Source organism: Vanacampus margaritifer, chromosome 18 (genome assembly GCF_051991255.1).
Source record: "Vanacampus margaritifer isolate UIUO_Vmar chromosome 18, RoL_Vmar_1.0, whole genome shotgun sequence".
Lineage (NCBI taxonomy): Eukaryota > Metazoa > Chordata > Actinopteri > Syngnathiformes > Syngnathidae > Vanacampus > Vanacampus margaritifer.
Genome location: NC_135449.1, coordinates 10,146,261 through 10,165,013, shown reverse-complemented (window position 1 = coordinate 10,165,013; position 18,753 = coordinate 10,146,261). Strand labels below are relative to the sequence as shown.

General features: G+C 38.6%; 1 protein-coding gene across 2 annotated transcripts in view; it reads left to right on the top strand.

The window, feature by feature from the left end:
- The window catches only part of snx29 (sorting nexin 29), a 135,360-nt gene that overhangs the window by 91,255 nt on the left and 25,352 nt on the right, over window positions 1-18,753 (top strand). For both annotated transcript variants that reach the window (XM_077551049.1, XM_077551047.1), the window contains exon 18: window positions 940-1,021. In XM_077551049.1, the coding sequence (XP_077407175.1) occupies window positions 940-1,021 (82 nt within the window). The remainder of the gene's footprint in view (window positions 1-939; window positions 1,022-18,753) is intronic.

Here is an 18,753-nt window from a genome sequence, read left to right as displayed (position 1 = left end):
TGACCATACAGGGAAGTTGTTTTAATGAATAATGACAAATAATTGAATTATAACAATATTAAAAATAATGAAATATATTATAAATCCTACAGTTGTATGTTTGATCTGCGCTTGATCTGTTTTGACCACCCACTAAGATGACCAGATGTTCTTCTCTTTTTTTTTTTTTGTTCACTTTCAACCGCTCAAAATGTTCAGTGGCATCAGACCTATCTATACATATATAGTTTTTATTTTATTTTATTTCTTTAATGCCCCCTATGGACAATAATAGCAGTATTATGCTAATAGCAAGACTAACTATGCTGTATATATATATATAAAATAAAAGACTAATTTGAATATTTCATATGACATAGTTAGAGGCTCAAACAAGTCCATAAGTCATAACAATAGAATTTTTTTATGCATGCGTTTTGTATTCATTTATTAGCCTTTGGCGCCACTTAGTGGATTTTTGTGTTAACACTCTAAACACACAAATTCCTCTATTTTCATGTTTATGACTCGTCAAAGAAGCGATTGCATCAGTAATCGCGGAAAATGTATTATAACACATCAGGTTTACAGCATATCAAAAACTGTGATTTATAATGGGAGTCAATGAGCCAAAATCGGGCATTATTACAACAACTTAGTGTGAATCTCTCCCTCCTGTTTGGTAATAATTAGAAATTACGGCATGGCGCCAATTTGAACTTCTACATTTTTAAACAATCCTGGTAAAATGTCAGGTCCCTAGTGTATTTTTTTCAATGCTTTTTCTTTGATGAAAAACAGAAAAAAGCCATAAAATGGACAAATAACGCCCAGGGGTTAATGTGCTCGAGCTCACCAAGTGTCGCGCACTGACACAGTGTTGATGGCGATGATTATGACTCTGATGATGGACGTAATCGGCCGTAGCAGTGAAGGCGCTTGTTGTTTATGTCCCTGAAGGGCCCATCGAGCTCTCATCAACGTGTGGATCCCTTCTGTGTTCCTGCAGGGCAGAGCTGCAAACGCCTACCACGTCTATCAGGTAAATCATTCGCAAAGGTGTTAAATGATCCGAGTCATCCCAAGGTGGTACACAGTGCTGACACTATCGAATATTTTTTTTCAATCGATTAATCGATCGACTATTCAATCGACTAATCGGATTTATTTTAACTTTGCATTAAACTGCATTACTAAAGCATTTTTTAAAACTTGATTACTGTTTATTAACCAGTGATTGATGTTTATTTTGTACTTTGGATTCAAATAGTGATTTAAAAAAAAAAGGGGGGGGGGCTTGAGTTTGTACTGTTACTGGTTCGGTCATTGTTTTCCAAAGTAAAAACATATGTTTGTAAAGGTCTTATTTTGATTCAAACACAGAAGATAATCCGTCTTCTTTCATGGAGGACGACAAAAATGAGTGAACAATTACTGTTGATATGCTGAAATCAGAGAATTTAAATTAAAAAATGGCCTCAAACGATTGCTCGATTTTTAAAATAGTTGTCGATTAATTTGATAATGGATTTCTTATCTATTAATTTTGGCAGCTCTAGTGGTACATAACTAAGAGGACTTGGCCAATTTTAAATATAAAAAATGGCTCCATATGATTACTCGATTATTAAAATAGTTGTCGATTAATTTGATTATCGATTACCTGCCGATTAATCGATTAATTTTGACAGCTCTAGTGGTACATAAATAAGAGGATTTGGAGAATTTTAAATAAAAAAATGGCTTCAAACGATTACTCGTTTATTACTATAGTTGTCGATTAATTTTATAATTGATTACTTGTCGATTAATCTATTACATTTGACAGCTCTAGTGGTACATAAGAAGATTTGAACAATTTTAAAATGACCCCAAACAATTACTCGATTTTTAAAAATAGTTGTCGATTAATTTGATTATCGATTAATCGATTAATTTTGACAGCTCTAGTGGTACAAAAAAAAATATATATACTGTATTTTTTTTTTTTTTTACAAATACAGATGTGGCATATATTTCCTTATTGAGGGATCTTACACTCTCACAGGATTTTGCTGTCATGCGTCACAACTTGTAGACCTTGAAATATTCCGTTCTCGAAATGGATTGTCTCCAACACAATGGAGTGAGAGGAAATGGGAAGTAATTGCCTTTCTTTTTCTATCACTAACCACAACAGAGGAAAATGTTTATTATGACAGCTGTCCCCTTTCCTGTCACATTTCTACGCTCTTCACTCTGAACCACTTCTGCAATTCATTATGTCTTTACACAACTTGACATTTTGACCCAGTGACTTCAGGATAACTTTCGAACATATCCAAGGAAAGGCGTGCGTGTTGCTAGCTCGACCGACTCGGAGAGTTGTCCGACAAACTAAACTGCCGCTTCTGCTCGGATCCCGTCAAGTTATCTCGCCACTTTTATTGCGTCTCTCACATTCGCAAGTTATTCAAGTTCTCTGACACGCACATTCTCACACACACACACACACACACTGGATTGCTAGGATGTACAGCTGTAATGTTAGTCTGGTGAAACCAGAGACAGGTGACACATCCTTAGCGCTAACTGAACATCAGGGACGGCTTGCTAGCGAGCTCAGCCTGGCTCAGCTTATACATAATTGATGTCAATTCACATCTCCAGCAGGGAGCTGTCTGACACTTTTTTTGGGCTCTTCAATTATAATATATTTTATATTATAATTATACAAAAGCGTTAACTCCAAGCATATGAGATATCAGTCCCACACAACTAAACAGTTATTCACTTATTTCCGTATACAGTACATGTATGCTGAAATTTTATTTATGTCGTTTTTTTTTTTTTTTTGCACTTTCTTGTAAAATCTGCAGTAGACAGCAAGTCAAATTTGTGCTCCAGCACACTGCAGGAGAAGTGACTTGTTCCTCGCAATTTGGCAGCTCATTTATTCAGTGGGCTTCACAGGTGGGCGCGCACGTGTTGCCATTGTCATGCTTAAAAGCTGACATACCCAGAATTCAACACAATTATAAAAGTTGCACTAACCCTCATGAAAGTGTGACACGCACATACACAACAATATCTGCACACAAAAAAAAAAACGCTTTTGAGGCAGGTGCAAAATGCAAAAAAGTTAAAAGACCAAAAACAAACGACAACAACAAAAACGCCCTACAAGGATGCTGACTGCCATCACCCAACTCAACTCTATATTCATTTTTCCACTTTGAAACAACCACCACTGTTTTGATGGATGGAACCAATGGGCAGCAGATGCAATGAAAACAGCAGAGGCCCCACAATTCAACCCTGCGGAATACCATACCAGTCCGTTATACATGCACACTCTGAAGTGTCAAAAAAGTTGGGCCAAAAATAACAAAAAAATGGACAGATCATCTACTTGGGTCAATTTGAGTTAATATTGTGTCATTTTGTTTAAAAAACAAAAACAGAAAATGTGTCCACTTGGGTTAATTTGGCACAACTTTGGGTAAAAAATTCGGCCATTTTGTATAAAACAACCCAGAAACTCAGGTCAGATCCTTTACTTGGGTTAATTCGAACCAACTTTGGGTCCAAAAATGGGGTCATTTTGTATAAAACAATCCATTAAGTTGGGTCAGATCCTCTACTTGGGTTAATTTGACTCAACTTTGGGTAAAAAAATCGGACCATTTTGTTTAAAACAACCCAGAAACTTGGGTCAGATTTTTTACTTGGCTTAATTCAAACCAACTTCGGGTCTAAAAATAGGGTCATTTTTATAAAACAATCCATTAAGTTGGGTTACATCTTCTACTTGGGCCAATTTGGCCCAACTATAGGTAAAAAATTGGGCCATATTGTATAACACAACCCAGAAACTTGGGTCAGATCATTCACTTGAAATTGTGTCATTTTGTATAAAACAATCCATAAAGTTGGGTCAGATCCTCTACTTGGGTTAATTTGACTCAACTTTGGGTAAAAAAATCGGACCATTTTGTTTAAAACAACCCAGAAACGTGGGTCAGATTTTTTACTTGGGTTAATTCAAACCAACTTCGGGTCCAAAAATAGGGTAATTTTTATAAATTTTATAAAACAATCCATTAAGTTGGGTTACATCTTCTACTTGGGCCAATTTGGCCCAACTTTAGGTAAAAAATTAGGCCATGTTGTATAACACAACCCAAAAACTTGGGTCAGATCATTCACTTGAAATTGTGTCATTCATTTTGTATAAAACAATCCATAAAGTTGGGTCAGATCCTTTATTTGATTTAATTTGAACCAATTTTGGGTAAAAAATTGGGCCATATACACAACTCAGAAACTTGGGTCAGATCCTTTACCTGGGTTAATTCAAACCAACTTCAGGTCCAAAAATAGGGTCATTTTGTATAAAACAATCCATAAAGTTGGGTCAGATCCTCTACTTGGGTTAATTTGACTCAACTTTGGGTAAAAAATTGGACCATTTTGTATAAAACAACCCAAAAACTTGGGTCAGATCCTTTATTTGGTTTAATTTGAACCAAATTTTGGGTCCAAAAATAGGGTCATTTTGTATAAAACAATTCATTAAGTTGGGTTAGATCCTCTACTTGGGTTAATTTGACCCAACTTTAGGTAAAAAAATTGTCATTTTGTATAAAACAATCCATAAAGTTGGGTCAGATCCTCTACTTGGGTTAATTTGACTCAACTTTGGGTAAAAAAATCGGACCATTTTGTTTAAAACAACCCAGAAACGTGGGTCAGATTCTTTACTTGGGTTAATTCAAACCAACTTCGGGTCCAAAAATAGGGTCATTTTTATAAAACAATCCATTAAGTTGGGTTACATCTTCTACTTGGGCCAATTTGGCCCAACTTTAGGTAAAAAATTGGACCATGTTGTATAACACAACCCAGAAACTTGGGTCAGATCATTCACTTGAAATTGTGTCATTTTGTATAAAACAATCCATAAAGTTGGGTCAGATCCTTTATTTGATTTAATTTGAACTAATTTTGGGTAAAAAATTGGGCCATATACACAACTCAGAAACTTGGGTCAGATCCTTTACCTGGGTTAATTCAAACCAACTTCGGGTCCAAAAATAGGGTCATTTTGTATAAAACAATCCATAAAGTTGGGTCAGATCCTTTATTTGGTTTAATTTGAACCAAATTTTGGGTCCAAAAATAGGGTCATTTTGTATAAAACAATCCATAAAATTGGGTCAGATCCTCTACTTGGGTTAATTTGACTCAACTTTGGGTAAAAAGTTGGACCATTTTGTTTAAAACAACCCAGAAACTTGGGTTAGATCCTTTACTTGGGTTAATTTAAACCAACTTCGGGTCCAAAAATTGGGTCATTTTTATATAACAATTCATTAAGTTGGGTTAGATCTTCTACTTGGGTTAATTTGGCCCAACTTTAGGTAAAAAATTGGGCCATATTGTATAACACAACTCAGAAACTTGGGTCAGATCATTTATTTGGTTTAATTTGAACCAAATTTTGGGTCCAAAAATAGGGTCATTTTGTATAAAACAATCCATAAAATTGGGTCAGATCCTCTACTTGGGTTAATTTGACTCAACTTTGGGTAAAAAATTGGACCATTTTGTATAAAACAACCCAAAAACTTGGGTCAGATCCTTTATTTGGGTTCATTTAAACCAACTTCGGGTCCAAAAATTGGGTCATTTTGTATAAAACAATCCATTAAGTTGGGTTAGATCTTCCACTTGGGTTAATTTGACCCAATTTTAGGTAAAAAAATTGGGCCATATTGTATAACACAACTCATAAAGTTAGGTCAGATCCTCTACTTGGGTTAAAAAACAACCCAGCAAATTGGGCCAACTTGACCCATAAATTGTATCGGTCCATTTTTGATCTATAATTGGCCTACTGTTGACCCAACCGTTTTTAGAGTGATATTGCACATGTTGGTCTGACCACTTTCTTATTTTGCTTGACGTAATATGAAGGGAAACCCACCTATTGTGCGCGTTGCACTCATTTTTGCATTATTGGCCTCTTCAGTGCCGGTCTCAGGGCGACTGCTGTCCGGCTTCTTGAGCCCAATAGAAAGTTCAGCCCATCTGGCGCTTTGGAAACTTTCCTTCCCAGAGCTATATTCGTCTAATGGCTCCCTCTGGAAAGGGCTTTTGTTCTCGGACAGCCTAATGGATGTCCAAGGTTACTGGAGTCATTGTTGTTAAGGTGAGCTAGTTGTCGTGATTGAACACTCGGCCCACGGTTTCAAAGACCGGGGAGGATCATAAGGCGCCTTTTTAAAATCTGTATGAAGACCCTTTCGGAGTCTTTTTTTTTCTTCCCCAAAATGGAGCTGGTTATGGAAGCAATGAACTGTAGCTGTGATATATAAATATATTTTTTCCCATCGAGGTTCGGCGAGTCAATGGGATTTTTGAAGCCCGGACCGAAGTTAGGTCACGGCAACCTTGTGGTTTAAAATAAGCTGACTAACAGCCACGCGCTGCCGCTGAGAGGAGGAAAGCGGATCTAAACGCCACTTCTCACATTTTACCTCCCTCAAAGTCTTTACTTCTCACCCTCGTTTTTTTTTCCCCTCCTGTCCCTCTTTTCCATCGTCCCCCATCTGTCTCCCCCCACCTCCACCAGCTTGCACAGCATTATGCCGAAGCTCCGACTCCATTTTCTGCCTCTCTACAGCCACTTTTCTCTCAACCTTTCCTGAAATGACTTACACCAAGATCAGTGAGGCTCGGGGATGGAGTCGCTCCATCATCGGTGGCCATTTCTCCTTTGCGCCATCTTTTCCCTTTCCTCCACCTCCCCCCCGAACTCATAATGAGCAAATTATACCGGCCGCAGCGTTCTCCCTCCTACATAATCCCAGCAGTGGAGGCTATAATGAGAGGAGGGGAGGAAGGAAGCGTCATTTGTATGAACATCACCGAACATGAGAAATCATTTGGGTTGGGCAGGAGTGTCGGTGTTATTGTCACGACTGGCTGGAGGCTTTGTTAACCTTCTTAACTCATTCACTCCCAGCCATTTTCACTGAAGCAACCCCCTTCGCTCCCGGCTGTTTTAACTGGATTTGGACTGATTTTGCAAGGCCCGCAGAATATTGTGTTCTATTGCTATAAAAACATGAACCTATCAAAAGAAAAATTGGAGTCTCTTCTTTCATCAGGAAAAAAAGTATATTTCTATCTGTTTCCGTTTTGCCGTAATTAGCATTAGAATATAGCTAAGTTTCATCATTATTCACAATTCTATTTAGAAATGTGAGTAAAAACAGCTTTTTTTCTAAATGGCCCTGATTGATCTATTTTGCTCTGCTACCACCTGCTGGCCGTTTGTGTAATAACTACCATTTCTTCAAACCCATCAGTAAAAAAAAAAAAAAGAGAAAAAAAAGAATACATTTCTATCTGTTTCTGTTTTGCAGCAATTAGCATTGGACTATAGCTAAGTTTCATCATTCACAAACCTGTCGAAAACACCGGCAAAAAGAGCTTTTTGCAACATGGCCCTGGCTGATCTCTTATACTCTGCTGCCACCTGCTGGCTGTTTTTGTAATAACTACCATTGTTTCTTCAGCTCAGAGGCTGCTTCAAAGCCGTCTGTATGCTATGGCATAAAAAAAAACGTAAAAGAAAGATTAGAGTCACTTCTTTCATCATCCGTTTTGCAGCAATTTGCATTAGAATATAGTTAAGTTTCATCATTATTTACAAATCTGTTTAAAACAGTGAGGGGAAAGAGCTTGTTGCAACATGGCCCTGGTTGATCTCTTATACTCTGCTGCCACCTGCTGGCTGTTATTGTAATAACTACCATTGTTGCAACCGTTCTCTTCAGCTTAGAGCAGAGGTGGGCAATCTCGGTCCTCGAGGGCCGAAGTCCTGCAGGTTTTGTAGGTTTCTCACTTCCAACACAAGCTGATTCCAATCAACAGGATCGTTATCAGGCTTATGCAGAGCTTGCTGATGAGCTGATCATATATCAGCTGTGTTGGAGAAGGGCAACACGCAAAACCTGCAGGACTGCGGCCCTCGATGCCCACCTCTGGCTTAGAGGCTGCTTCAAAGCCTTCTGTATGCTCTAGCATAAAAAAACATATACATACGTCTTTGGGAGCATGGTAATATTTAAAATAGAACGTATTGATACATTTTTGGGAGCAAACGAGTTAAGAAACCCTTTGAATTATATTGTATGGGGAAAATAAAGTTTCACATTTTGCTTGGAGGTCCATTCCACTGCATATCAACCCGGATTGTTGATAAAAACGATGAGTATGTTTTATAATGAGGGATCTGAGTAATGAGTCATGTCAAGCTACAGGCGTCTAATAGCATGCTAGCTTCTTTTAAGCACAGTCAAATCGTAGCATCATCCATCTTTGCAATTCCACCCCTCCTACTTTATTTCCCCCAACCTGCGTTCTCCTCACTCCTCCATTCTTCTCTGGATTTTCTCGGCCCTCTCTTGTTAATTTCCTCCTATTCATAGTGATCAGATATGTTTGGAAGCCGGTGACGCTGCTGATGATTAATTCCGAGGCAATGCAAGCGAGACCCACCCACCTCCACAACAACCCCGACAACAACAATGAATCATGAATTTAACCTCACGCTTCTTCCTAGATTGGACGGTCCTTTTCCTTGATTTTCAACACAAAAGTGAAAATGAGGAGCAAGTTAGCAAATGTGTTGGTTGTAGCGTACTGCTCTCGCGTCCAAATGTATTGGAACAGCAAGGTCGGTTCCATTTGGTTTTCAGATCAAAAGATAAATATGCGAAAAAAGTTCAGAATTTCCACTTTTATTTCATCGGATTTCCATCGAGATGTGTTCAACAACTCAGGGGGCCACATATACAAAAATCGAAGGACGCGTCCATTTTTCAATCACAAGAAAATCAATCAAGCAATTGCATAATGCAATAAAGAAGATATCATCTCCTGCAATCCAATCTCTACGTTAAGAACAAAAACAGGAGCAATCTGTCGTAAACTGACCTTTTTTTTAAAGTAGTACTAAGGTGTAATGGTACATTTGCCATGGCCTGAGCGGGGTTGTATCATTTTTACTGGCACTAAGCAAATTTTAGAAGGATCAGAAACGACGCAATCCTCATGAGAAATGAGGTCTTCCTTCAGGCATAACATAACCGCTTTTGTCAACGTAAACTGAAAGTTCCATAGTGTTGCTTTAAAGCAGTTACTTGGTGGCGATCATTCGTGTGATATTTTCACAATTTGGACCTTGACACAGGGAAGATTTTATCTTTATTCATCACAGTCTTGATGAAAAGAAACGTAACTTTTTAAAAAAAAATTGTAAACTGTTCATTTGCATATTTAGAAAGGCTACAGTATATAAAACAACTTTATTAGTAGCAAATGTCATTTTTAGTATATGTCGCGGTCCACTTAACTCTTTGACTGTCAGACGTTTTCAGAAACGGGATGTCGGTAGTGCCAGCCGATTTAAGCATTTTGACTGATCTTTCAAGGTCCACAGAAAATGTTGTGTTTGGACTATGGAAACACACATACTACCAAATGAAAGATTGAACTCTCATCTTTCATCAGAAAAAAAAGTTTGTTTCTACCTTATTCCGTTCTTCAGTAATCAACAATAGAAAATGGTTAGTTTCACCGAAATGCTCTGTTTTGAAACAAAAAGCGGAGAAAAAGAGCTTTTTGTGAAACGATGTTATTTCATGCACTCTAGTGAATTCTACACTTCTTTTTTTTTTGTCCATGAATGATGCCACAAACACCTAAATAGTGCTTTACTTCTGTAATACACCACCACCAACAATGAAAAAGTGTTTTTTGGTTGCAAAATACGTTTATTTCCATTCAACAGTGTAACAATTGTTCGCTTCTTCAGCCATCTCGCTCCGCCTCACGTCTTCTACTGCCGCGTCAATGCTTCCAACCTCGGCGTCACCATCATCATCATCGATGATGATCATCGTCGTCATCAATGTGCTCTTTAGCGTTGGTCGATGCTTTTCGTCTTTGAAAAAAACTGCTCGAGCGTGAGCTGCTTGCAACCGGTCGCCATGTTCTCTTCCCTTCCCCAGCCATTGTCCCCTCTAGCGCCGCCTCACGTCTTCTACTGACGCCTACCCAATCTTGTCAAAAGAGAGTCATTGCTGCCATCTAGGGGCCAACAATAGTCATTAGGCTAATTAGATCTGCTTGAAACTTTCACAGCAGCTGGCCAAGGCTTTCCTCCACCCGTTTCAAAAAAAATAAAAAAATAATTGGATGACGTCTTTTAACGTCATTGGCGGCCCTCCGTAGGTTTTTACTTGACGTCTTTTAACGTCCATGGCAGTCAAAGAGTTAAAAATGGATGGCAGGCCACAAATGGCCCCCGGGCCATAGTTTGGACACCACTGCTCTATTGGGTTAAGATCTGGTGGTTGACTTGGCCAGTCGAAGACCTCCCACTTTTCCCCTCTGATTAGGCCAGCTGAGGCCGTCTTCATGGCAACGAGACGATATGTTTCGGCGTGCCAGCTGTGGGGCATTTTGGCACAGACTTCCACTTCCACATGAATGATTCCACACTATGCTTACACATTCCTGCTATCACCGCCTATTAATGTATCCATAGATCCATCTGTGATAGCGCTTCTCCTCATTAGGGTTGCAGGTGAGCTGGATTCTACCCAATTATCAAGCCGAATACATAGCTAACATATTTTTCACCAACTTTTCATCCGCCGCTGTCCACTGCTTATTACTGTGACCATAGTGACAAGGAGTGAATGCACCCAATTAAAAGCAGCTGCATTGAAGAGTCTTCCCCGTGCCTCTCAAAGCCTTTTTTTTTTATATGCACCGTACACAGCCACATAAATACGCCGCTCAATGAATAATTGAGACATCCTCGTTGGTACGTTTCTGACGCTTGTGTGGCACGTTGACTCTCCATCCGTGGAGAAATTCAAAGTGGGATCTGTCTTAAGGACCTTCAGCTAATGGATAAATCGGGGTTAACTTCAGAGGCGCTAACCTTTTGCGTTCGCGTGCACGGTACGAGAACTTCTGATTAACCGTAAAGCTCCGTCTTCATGACGATAGTCCGCTTTTTATGCAAGCTGTGTTGTGCGTTTGTATTGATGCTAATTTCCAGCTGGCCTATTTGAGACAAATAGATGTGTTTTTAATGCTGATGGATGTGCATGTGAGCGATTCTAGTTGTGATAATGACGGTGATGTTGACAATAATGACACTCATCTTAGTCTCACATTCATCAGTTTTAAGATTAAACATCCTCAGGAAGGCCGTTTTTTCTATTGCTGCTTATAGCACCGAGTTAGCACATCTACCGTTTCGTTTGCATTACACGCCCGTGCGGCGCGAGGCACTCGATTCAATTTTACGATCAGACGGACTCACTATATCGTGTAAGGCCGTTACTGACCTACAAGGGAAGATGCAATTAGCGGTTGGGCAATACAGAAAGCATTTCATTTTCAAGTAGAAGCAATTTCACATCTGCACAAGTTAATCTCTTCTAATATCAGTCACTACTACTTAATGAGTACAATTGGACAACGCAATTGTTTATATTTTTTTCGACGCACTCGACCTACGACGTTTGGACTTTACAACGGCCGCGCCTCCTCCGCCATTTTGTCCCCAGTGTTTCTGTGTTAGCTAGTGCTCGCGCTTGTCTGTCTTTGTGCACCAGGAGTATCTTTGGCTATTTCATCCACCTCTAAGCAGTAATGGAAAAATGACAGCATCTTATTATTTTATTTTAATGTATTTTTTTATTTTTATACAAAGTGTTTTGATGTAATATTTCGACGTTAACTCATTCACTCCCAGACATTTTCACTGAAGCAATCCCCTTCGCTCCCGGCTGTTTTACTGTATTTTGACTGATTTTGCAAGGCCCGCAGAATATTCTGTTCTATTGCTATAAAAAACATGGAACCTACCAAAAGATTAGAGTCTCTTCTTTCATCAGGGAAAAATGATATTTGTATCTGTTTACGTTTTGCAGCAATTAGTTTCATCATTATTCACAAATCTGTTGAAAACATTGGGGAAAAGAGCTTGTTGCATCATGGCTGATCTCTTATACTATGCTGCCACCTCCTGGCTGTTTTTTGTAATAACTACCATTGCTTTAAGCGACCTCTTCATGATAGAGGCTGCATTGAAGCCTTCTGTATGCTCTAGCATTAAAACACATTTTTAAAAAAAAAACGTAATTATACGGTAATATTTAAAATAGAATGTTGTGAGTTGATATTAATGATGGTTTATAAATAGCCACTGCCACGAGATGCAACGAAAATGTAGTTTTATTGCGGTAGTATGGTACCATTACTTATGTTTGTGCTCCAATTGCACCCAGTTAGGAGTATTGCCACCTTTCAAAATTGGCATCTTTCATCAGTAAAAAAAAAAGTATATTTGTATCTGTTTCCGTTTTGCAGCAATTAGCATTAGAATACAGCTAAGTTTCATCATTATTCACAAATCTATTTAGAACTGTGAGTAAATGAGCTTTTTTCCAACATGGCCCTGGTTGATCTCTTTTGCTCTGCTGCCACCTGCTGACTGTATTTTTTTGTAATAACCACCATTGCTTTAAGCGACATCTTCAGGTCAGAGGCTGCATTAAAGCCTTCTTTATGCTCTAGCATAAAAAAATACAATAAAATTGGGACCATCGCAATATTTAAAATGATTTAACGGTAAAATCCGGCATATGTGGAAATGCGGGTTAAAATCCCCAGTGTAGGAACGGAACTCGTTCGCTACTTGAGGAAACTTAAGTTTCAGAGCTAATTTTAATGTTAGATTTTTTATTTTATTTTTATTTTATTTTATTTTTTTTAGCAGCAATAAGGAGTCATAACTTAGCTAATCAATGACAGATCAAGATCAATATTTTGACTTGCCCTGTTCTGATTGACCTATAATTGAGATTTGAGGGTTATGGCGTTACTATTGAAAGAGGAATAAAATTATTTGTCCTCTTTGCGTGTTCCAAAACTTGAAGACAGATTTAATGTAAGAAAAAACACCTTTGCAAAAATGAATTTAATCTAACAGAGATCTCTGGACATCGTAACAGACTCCAATTCATCACTTAACAGGTGGAATTCAGAGCGCCGAATGTGTCTCTTCCGCGTGTAAAATGGCTTCTTATAGTTAAAACCGACCGCCTCTCTTTCATTTGTAGACAAAACATACTCTCTGGGTACTTTTCCATGAGCGATGGCGAAAACAGAGTAGGGGTGCGTGTTCAAAACAGATTCTGTCCTCAAGGACCAAATGTGTTTTCCCACAGAGAAGGAACTTCTAGACTAAATAATATGTCCCAACTTGCTTTACACGTCTATAAAACCTTTCAACATGGTTAATATAAAGAATTAAGATGTTAATAATGTATAACAATGGTTAATATATGAAATGAAGTATTAAAAATGTTATAATATGTAACACTGTCAACAAGTACACCAAGTTTCATTCAAATTAAATCTGCTTGTTTAAACCCACTGGGTGATTTAGCATAGAATGATCCTGCTATAGTTTAAAGTTGTCAGTCTACACCTTATGATTTTATTGTCTCCTTAAAATAACACACAGAAAATGTCTAAACAATTAGCAGACCTTTAAAGTGAAAACGCCCAAATTATGCTCTTGTACTGATTATGCAAACTACCAACTACCAAACTACCTCTAATGATTTTGCTCACGCAACCACCGCACTTAAGTCTATGCGTCACCTGGATTTTAACCCTCCCCAAAAAGAAACACCAGGGCGCCCACTTTTATCACGTCATCAGTGAGCCAGCCGCGCAAAAATCTCTTCACCGGTGTGTCATCGGCAGCTGAATGTGACATGTGAGAGGTGGGACGGGAATCTGCTTCGTCCCGATTTGGCTGGTGACGAGAGTGCGGCCATTTTAGCCTTGACGTGCCCGATGAGCCCTTGAGCTGAAGTGTAATTTGTCAATCAGCTTGCACCCTCTTTGTTCCTTTCCCCCTCGTTACTGTCCATTTTTAGTTATTCATTCTGTCTGGGGTCCTTAATTGTCTGCCTTTACCTCGCATGTTTAATCTTCTCATCAGTCACCATCCACTCCTTTTTGTCTTTTTTTGTCTCGTCTTTACATTTACACACTTAATGTCAGTCCGCTTTCCCTTAAGATGGCTAATCCGTGGGACTTGTTAGGGCTTGGCGTGTTCTCGGGAAAAAGAAGGAAGAGCTCCTACAAAGACTGAGCTTACTTTTTTTTTTTTTGGAGACTGAGCTTTCAATCGCAAGGTAAGAAGGATAGAAGGAGTCAACTGGCAAAAGGGGGGGCTGCTGGGAGGTGACGGGAATAATGGAGGCAATTGTGGTAGAAGATGAAGATAAAAGCTTTGTCCTCCTTTTCCTGCCGGGGGCAGGAGAGGATTTTCCAAGGTAGTCTCCAACTTGACCACCCACTGGTCTTCCAAAACTTAAGTGATAAAAAGCCTGATGTCTGGTGTATTGATGGCTGTTCTTTATGAAGGCAGAGGCACTGAGAGAGAAAATAAAAGTTTTTTCATTTTCTCCTCTGGAAAAAAATGGAAGCTCTATTTCGCAATGTTCCGTTTGATTGCACTTACTCTCCCATTGCTTTGTATTGAAGAGCATTTTTTGTCACCGCTGTTCAGTCCGCTCTGTATTCGGTGTATTTGTCCCCAACCAAGAATGAATGTGGACACAAATTAGAGAATTATAGAGTAGTTTTCGCTGTAATTTTTTAACACTATAGCATTACATATAGTGACTTGGTAGCATCTGTTGCGTAGGAATTATTTGACATACTTAAGCTACTGATATGCAAAAAATAAATTTATTTAAATAAGGTCAATTGTGTTGCTATAGGTTTCATATTTCCATGTTTGTTGTCAATTTTCTCCTACGGAGCAATAAAGTTTCTCTTTCACTATTTTCTCTCACCAGAGAGATTTAGCTCTAGTTTACGACGGCGTATTAGGGCCACGTATAAATATATATTTTTTAGAGGGTGGTGGCAATATTCAGAGAAAAAAAAAAATCGCAGATTTGCCACTTTATAGTCGCAGATTTTCCACTTTATAAAGTGGCAGATTTGCAAAGGAAAAAATGCAGAAACTTACGAGAAATACACATAGCGTATTACCCGGATGTATGGGCCAATTCTTAACAGTCGTGTTTATAAATTTATAAACTTTGTAAAGTCGCAAATTTGCCACATTTGCGAGTTTTTCTCAGAATATTACATCCCCCCCCCCCACCCTCGCCCCCCTCTGGAAAAAAAATATATATACACGGCCCTGATACGCCGTCGTACTAGTTCACTGCCATGAGATGTGGAAATTGTTTTAAAATTGTGTCCACTATATAAATACAATATTTGAAATTTAAAGGGCCAGCTCCATTTTGGCATTGCCTCTTCACTGCTTCCCAAAATTAAGCATGGGCCAAAGTGTGCGGTCATTAAAAAAAGATACTGTCTTAACCCGCCAAATCATTGCTCTCAAAGCTCTCATGCAGCTGAGCCAATCAACCGGCTCGAACATTCAGTCATTCCTTTTTGATTTGGGGAAAAGCAAGGGCGTCGTTCAGTAAGTGTGAGTTATGATTACATGTCAAAAGAGGCTGTCGAGATTCATATGTGATGCAAATTCATCCGATGGTTATTGAACATTTTCACGATTCCGAGAGGGAAATCCAAGCCAGTCCCTTCCAAGCAGACCATCAAAAATAAATAACAGAATATTTCATGCAAGCATCCTTTCCGTAAATGTTAAGTCAGAGTAAACTAATTCTCCGAGCGTCCTCTTTTTAGTTTCAGGTGCTGCATTTTAATGGGATTGGAAACAGCAGCTTGACAACAACAACAACAACAGCTGCTTCCGTGTTTCACATTTTACAGACTAATGGAAGCAAAATACAGACGGTCTGTTTATGCGTCGGGCTCGTGCAATATTCCCAGTGGAGAATGTTGGGGGAAGCCACTTGGAAAATGTGAGATAAATAAGAGTCACTCTGCATTAAATAACGCTCTAATTTATGGAAACGCAACGTAGCAAGAACATTTGAAACATCTTGTTTGCTATGATGTGATACAGTATGTTAATATTTGTACTGATGTCCTCAAAGATGATAATACTCTAACCCTTTCAACAATATTTTTATGATATCTTAACATTTGTCTAGACAGGTCTGTCTCCGTTGCTGATGCTTTAACGAGACATTTCCGGTGGCTCGCAAAAAAACTCTCAGATGCCTTTTAATGACTGTCCAAAATGTCAGATATGTCATTTTCATATTTGGTGCTCTGTAGCGGAATGCACACGCTGACAATAACATCAGTGAGAAAAGTACGTCTCCTCACAACTGTATCACAAATGAAGCCCTTCTCCTATGCCAGTAAAAAAAAAGAAAGAAAAAAAAAAGTTGGATAACATGAACACAGAATGCGCTGAGAATTCTGCAACCCTTTTGAAAAGAGCATGAAAGGAAGCGTGCTTCTTAAGCAGTACATCAGTCATCAAAATGACAGTTAGCTGCACATTTAGTCTTGTAACAGGCCAACAAATATGTGCAATATCAATTCGCATGTATAACGGAACGTGTGGTGTTCTGTTGGAAAACGATCCTTATGTTTTCCGCGTGTTCGTAATGTTGTTTTCAGAATCAGACTTGAGATCGGTGAATCAGGTTTCCTTCGAAGGATTTATTTCAGAAGTTTCTGAGACACAGAAGGGAAAGCCAAACGCCATTTTGATTCCCCGTGTGTGTGTGGCTCCTCCCCTTCGCAGTCGCCATTATACTCCCAGCATTCCAAAAAGCCCCTCCCCTTCCTCTTCCTCCAAATCCTCAGCCGCGCCCCTCGGCAGGAAACAGCCCCCCAAGCCCCCTCCCCCAGCCAAGACAAACATCATTCAATACAAATGGCCAGATGGTCGATTGATATGTAAACAGAGCAAGCCAGACAGGCAGGAAGAATCTTCAAACATTTGGTCACATTATTACACTTATCAATCTTTGCTGAGTAATTTAAAACAGTTATAATGAAATTGAAACAGAAGATTCTCTTCATGTTCCACAAGGTTCAATTCTGGGGCCTCTGCTAATGTACAGTAAATACAGGAGAAGAGCTATTGCCGAACTGCTTTGTTGTCTGAATTCATGCTCAGCTTTTCGAATGCACTTTAATTAAAACATTTAAAAGAAACTCGTTTGCCTGTTGACCCGTTTGAGTTCCCTTGATTCACTGCACATTGTAGCAGGGTTACCATGTCGCCTCATGGAAAGGTCATTCGGTTTTTCAGACAGGAAACAAGTCTCATGGGTAAAATGGGTTTCAGACACTTCAATTTCAGACGCTCCACTAAATGCAGTTGTTTCTTACATCTCGGCGGGATGGACTGTTGTGTCGTTCCAATTGTGCAGCCTTGCATTTACAGGGTTAATGCGCAGTCAACTTCATGTGACCCCAAGCAAGTGCAACATTCAAGAGTACATACAGTATGTGTATTGTACGTCGAGTGCAGTCCCCCCTCCCCCCTCCCCCCTCTGCTCATGTTTTCTCCCAGCTGGGCTGTGGAATACAATAATTGTGATATCATATGTACAGTATGTCACATCTGGGCATTGGGAATCCTGAATTTAAATATACTGGATGTTGCACGTTATAGACAGCCATTTAAATTATGCAAATATATCGTGTGCAGCTTCTAAATCATTTGGGCTCATATCACTAGCCTGACACGAGGACAATAACAGCCACCTCATTTTGATGGCAACCCCTTAACGTCTACTTTAGTCTGTCTTCATATGTTGGATGAGCCAAGCAACAAGGATTGCCATTTAGCTAAATTGCCTTGAACGGTCAACTGATTGACTTTTTTTTATTTTTATTAAATGATTTATAATGCAATTGGTGAATTCATCGTTTATGCCATTTTCATGCCAATGTGAATGCAGCTCAACTTCCGTCAGTTCCCTCTTTAGACTGCATACTAGGAATGTAACTATATCCGAACGCCACAATATGATATTAGCATGATATGAAACGATAATTAGGGAGTTTGGCGATAAAAAAATATAAAAAAAAGAGGTCATGATACTGTAAAGCTCACAATATTGTAAAAAAACAAAAAAAGTTAATGTCTCGTCTATACAATGCTAATTAGCTGAGGCCATAATTATGTATATAGCTCAAATAGCACAGCTAGCATTAACCTCAATGTAAATCAACGACCTACAATCACTAGTGACACTTAACTCATTCATTGCCATTGACGGCTATAGACGTCAACAATTCATTTGAACTATTTCTATTTGTTTAACATTTTTTCCCACTTTTGTTAACAAGAGTATGAAAACCTAGATTTTTTTATAGTATTAGAACACATATAAAATCTGTGATTAATCGTGAGTTAACTAGTAAAGTCATGCGATTAATTACGATTAAAAATTGTAATCGTAATAATCTTTTCCTTATAAAAAAAAAAGATCATTAAAAAAAATCTATATATATAAAAATAAAAATAAAAGATTATTAAAAATTAGGGGCATCAGGCAATAAAAATTTGTAATCGTAATTAATCGCATGACTCGCATGATCTGTTCTAAATGTACAAAAAAAACAACTAGGTTTTCATACTCTTGTTAACAAAAAATCTAAAAATATGTTAAACTAATAAGAAATAATTAAAATGAATTGTTGACGTCTATAGCTGTCAATGGCAGTGGATGAGTTAATATTGAGGCACTTATTAACTCACACACA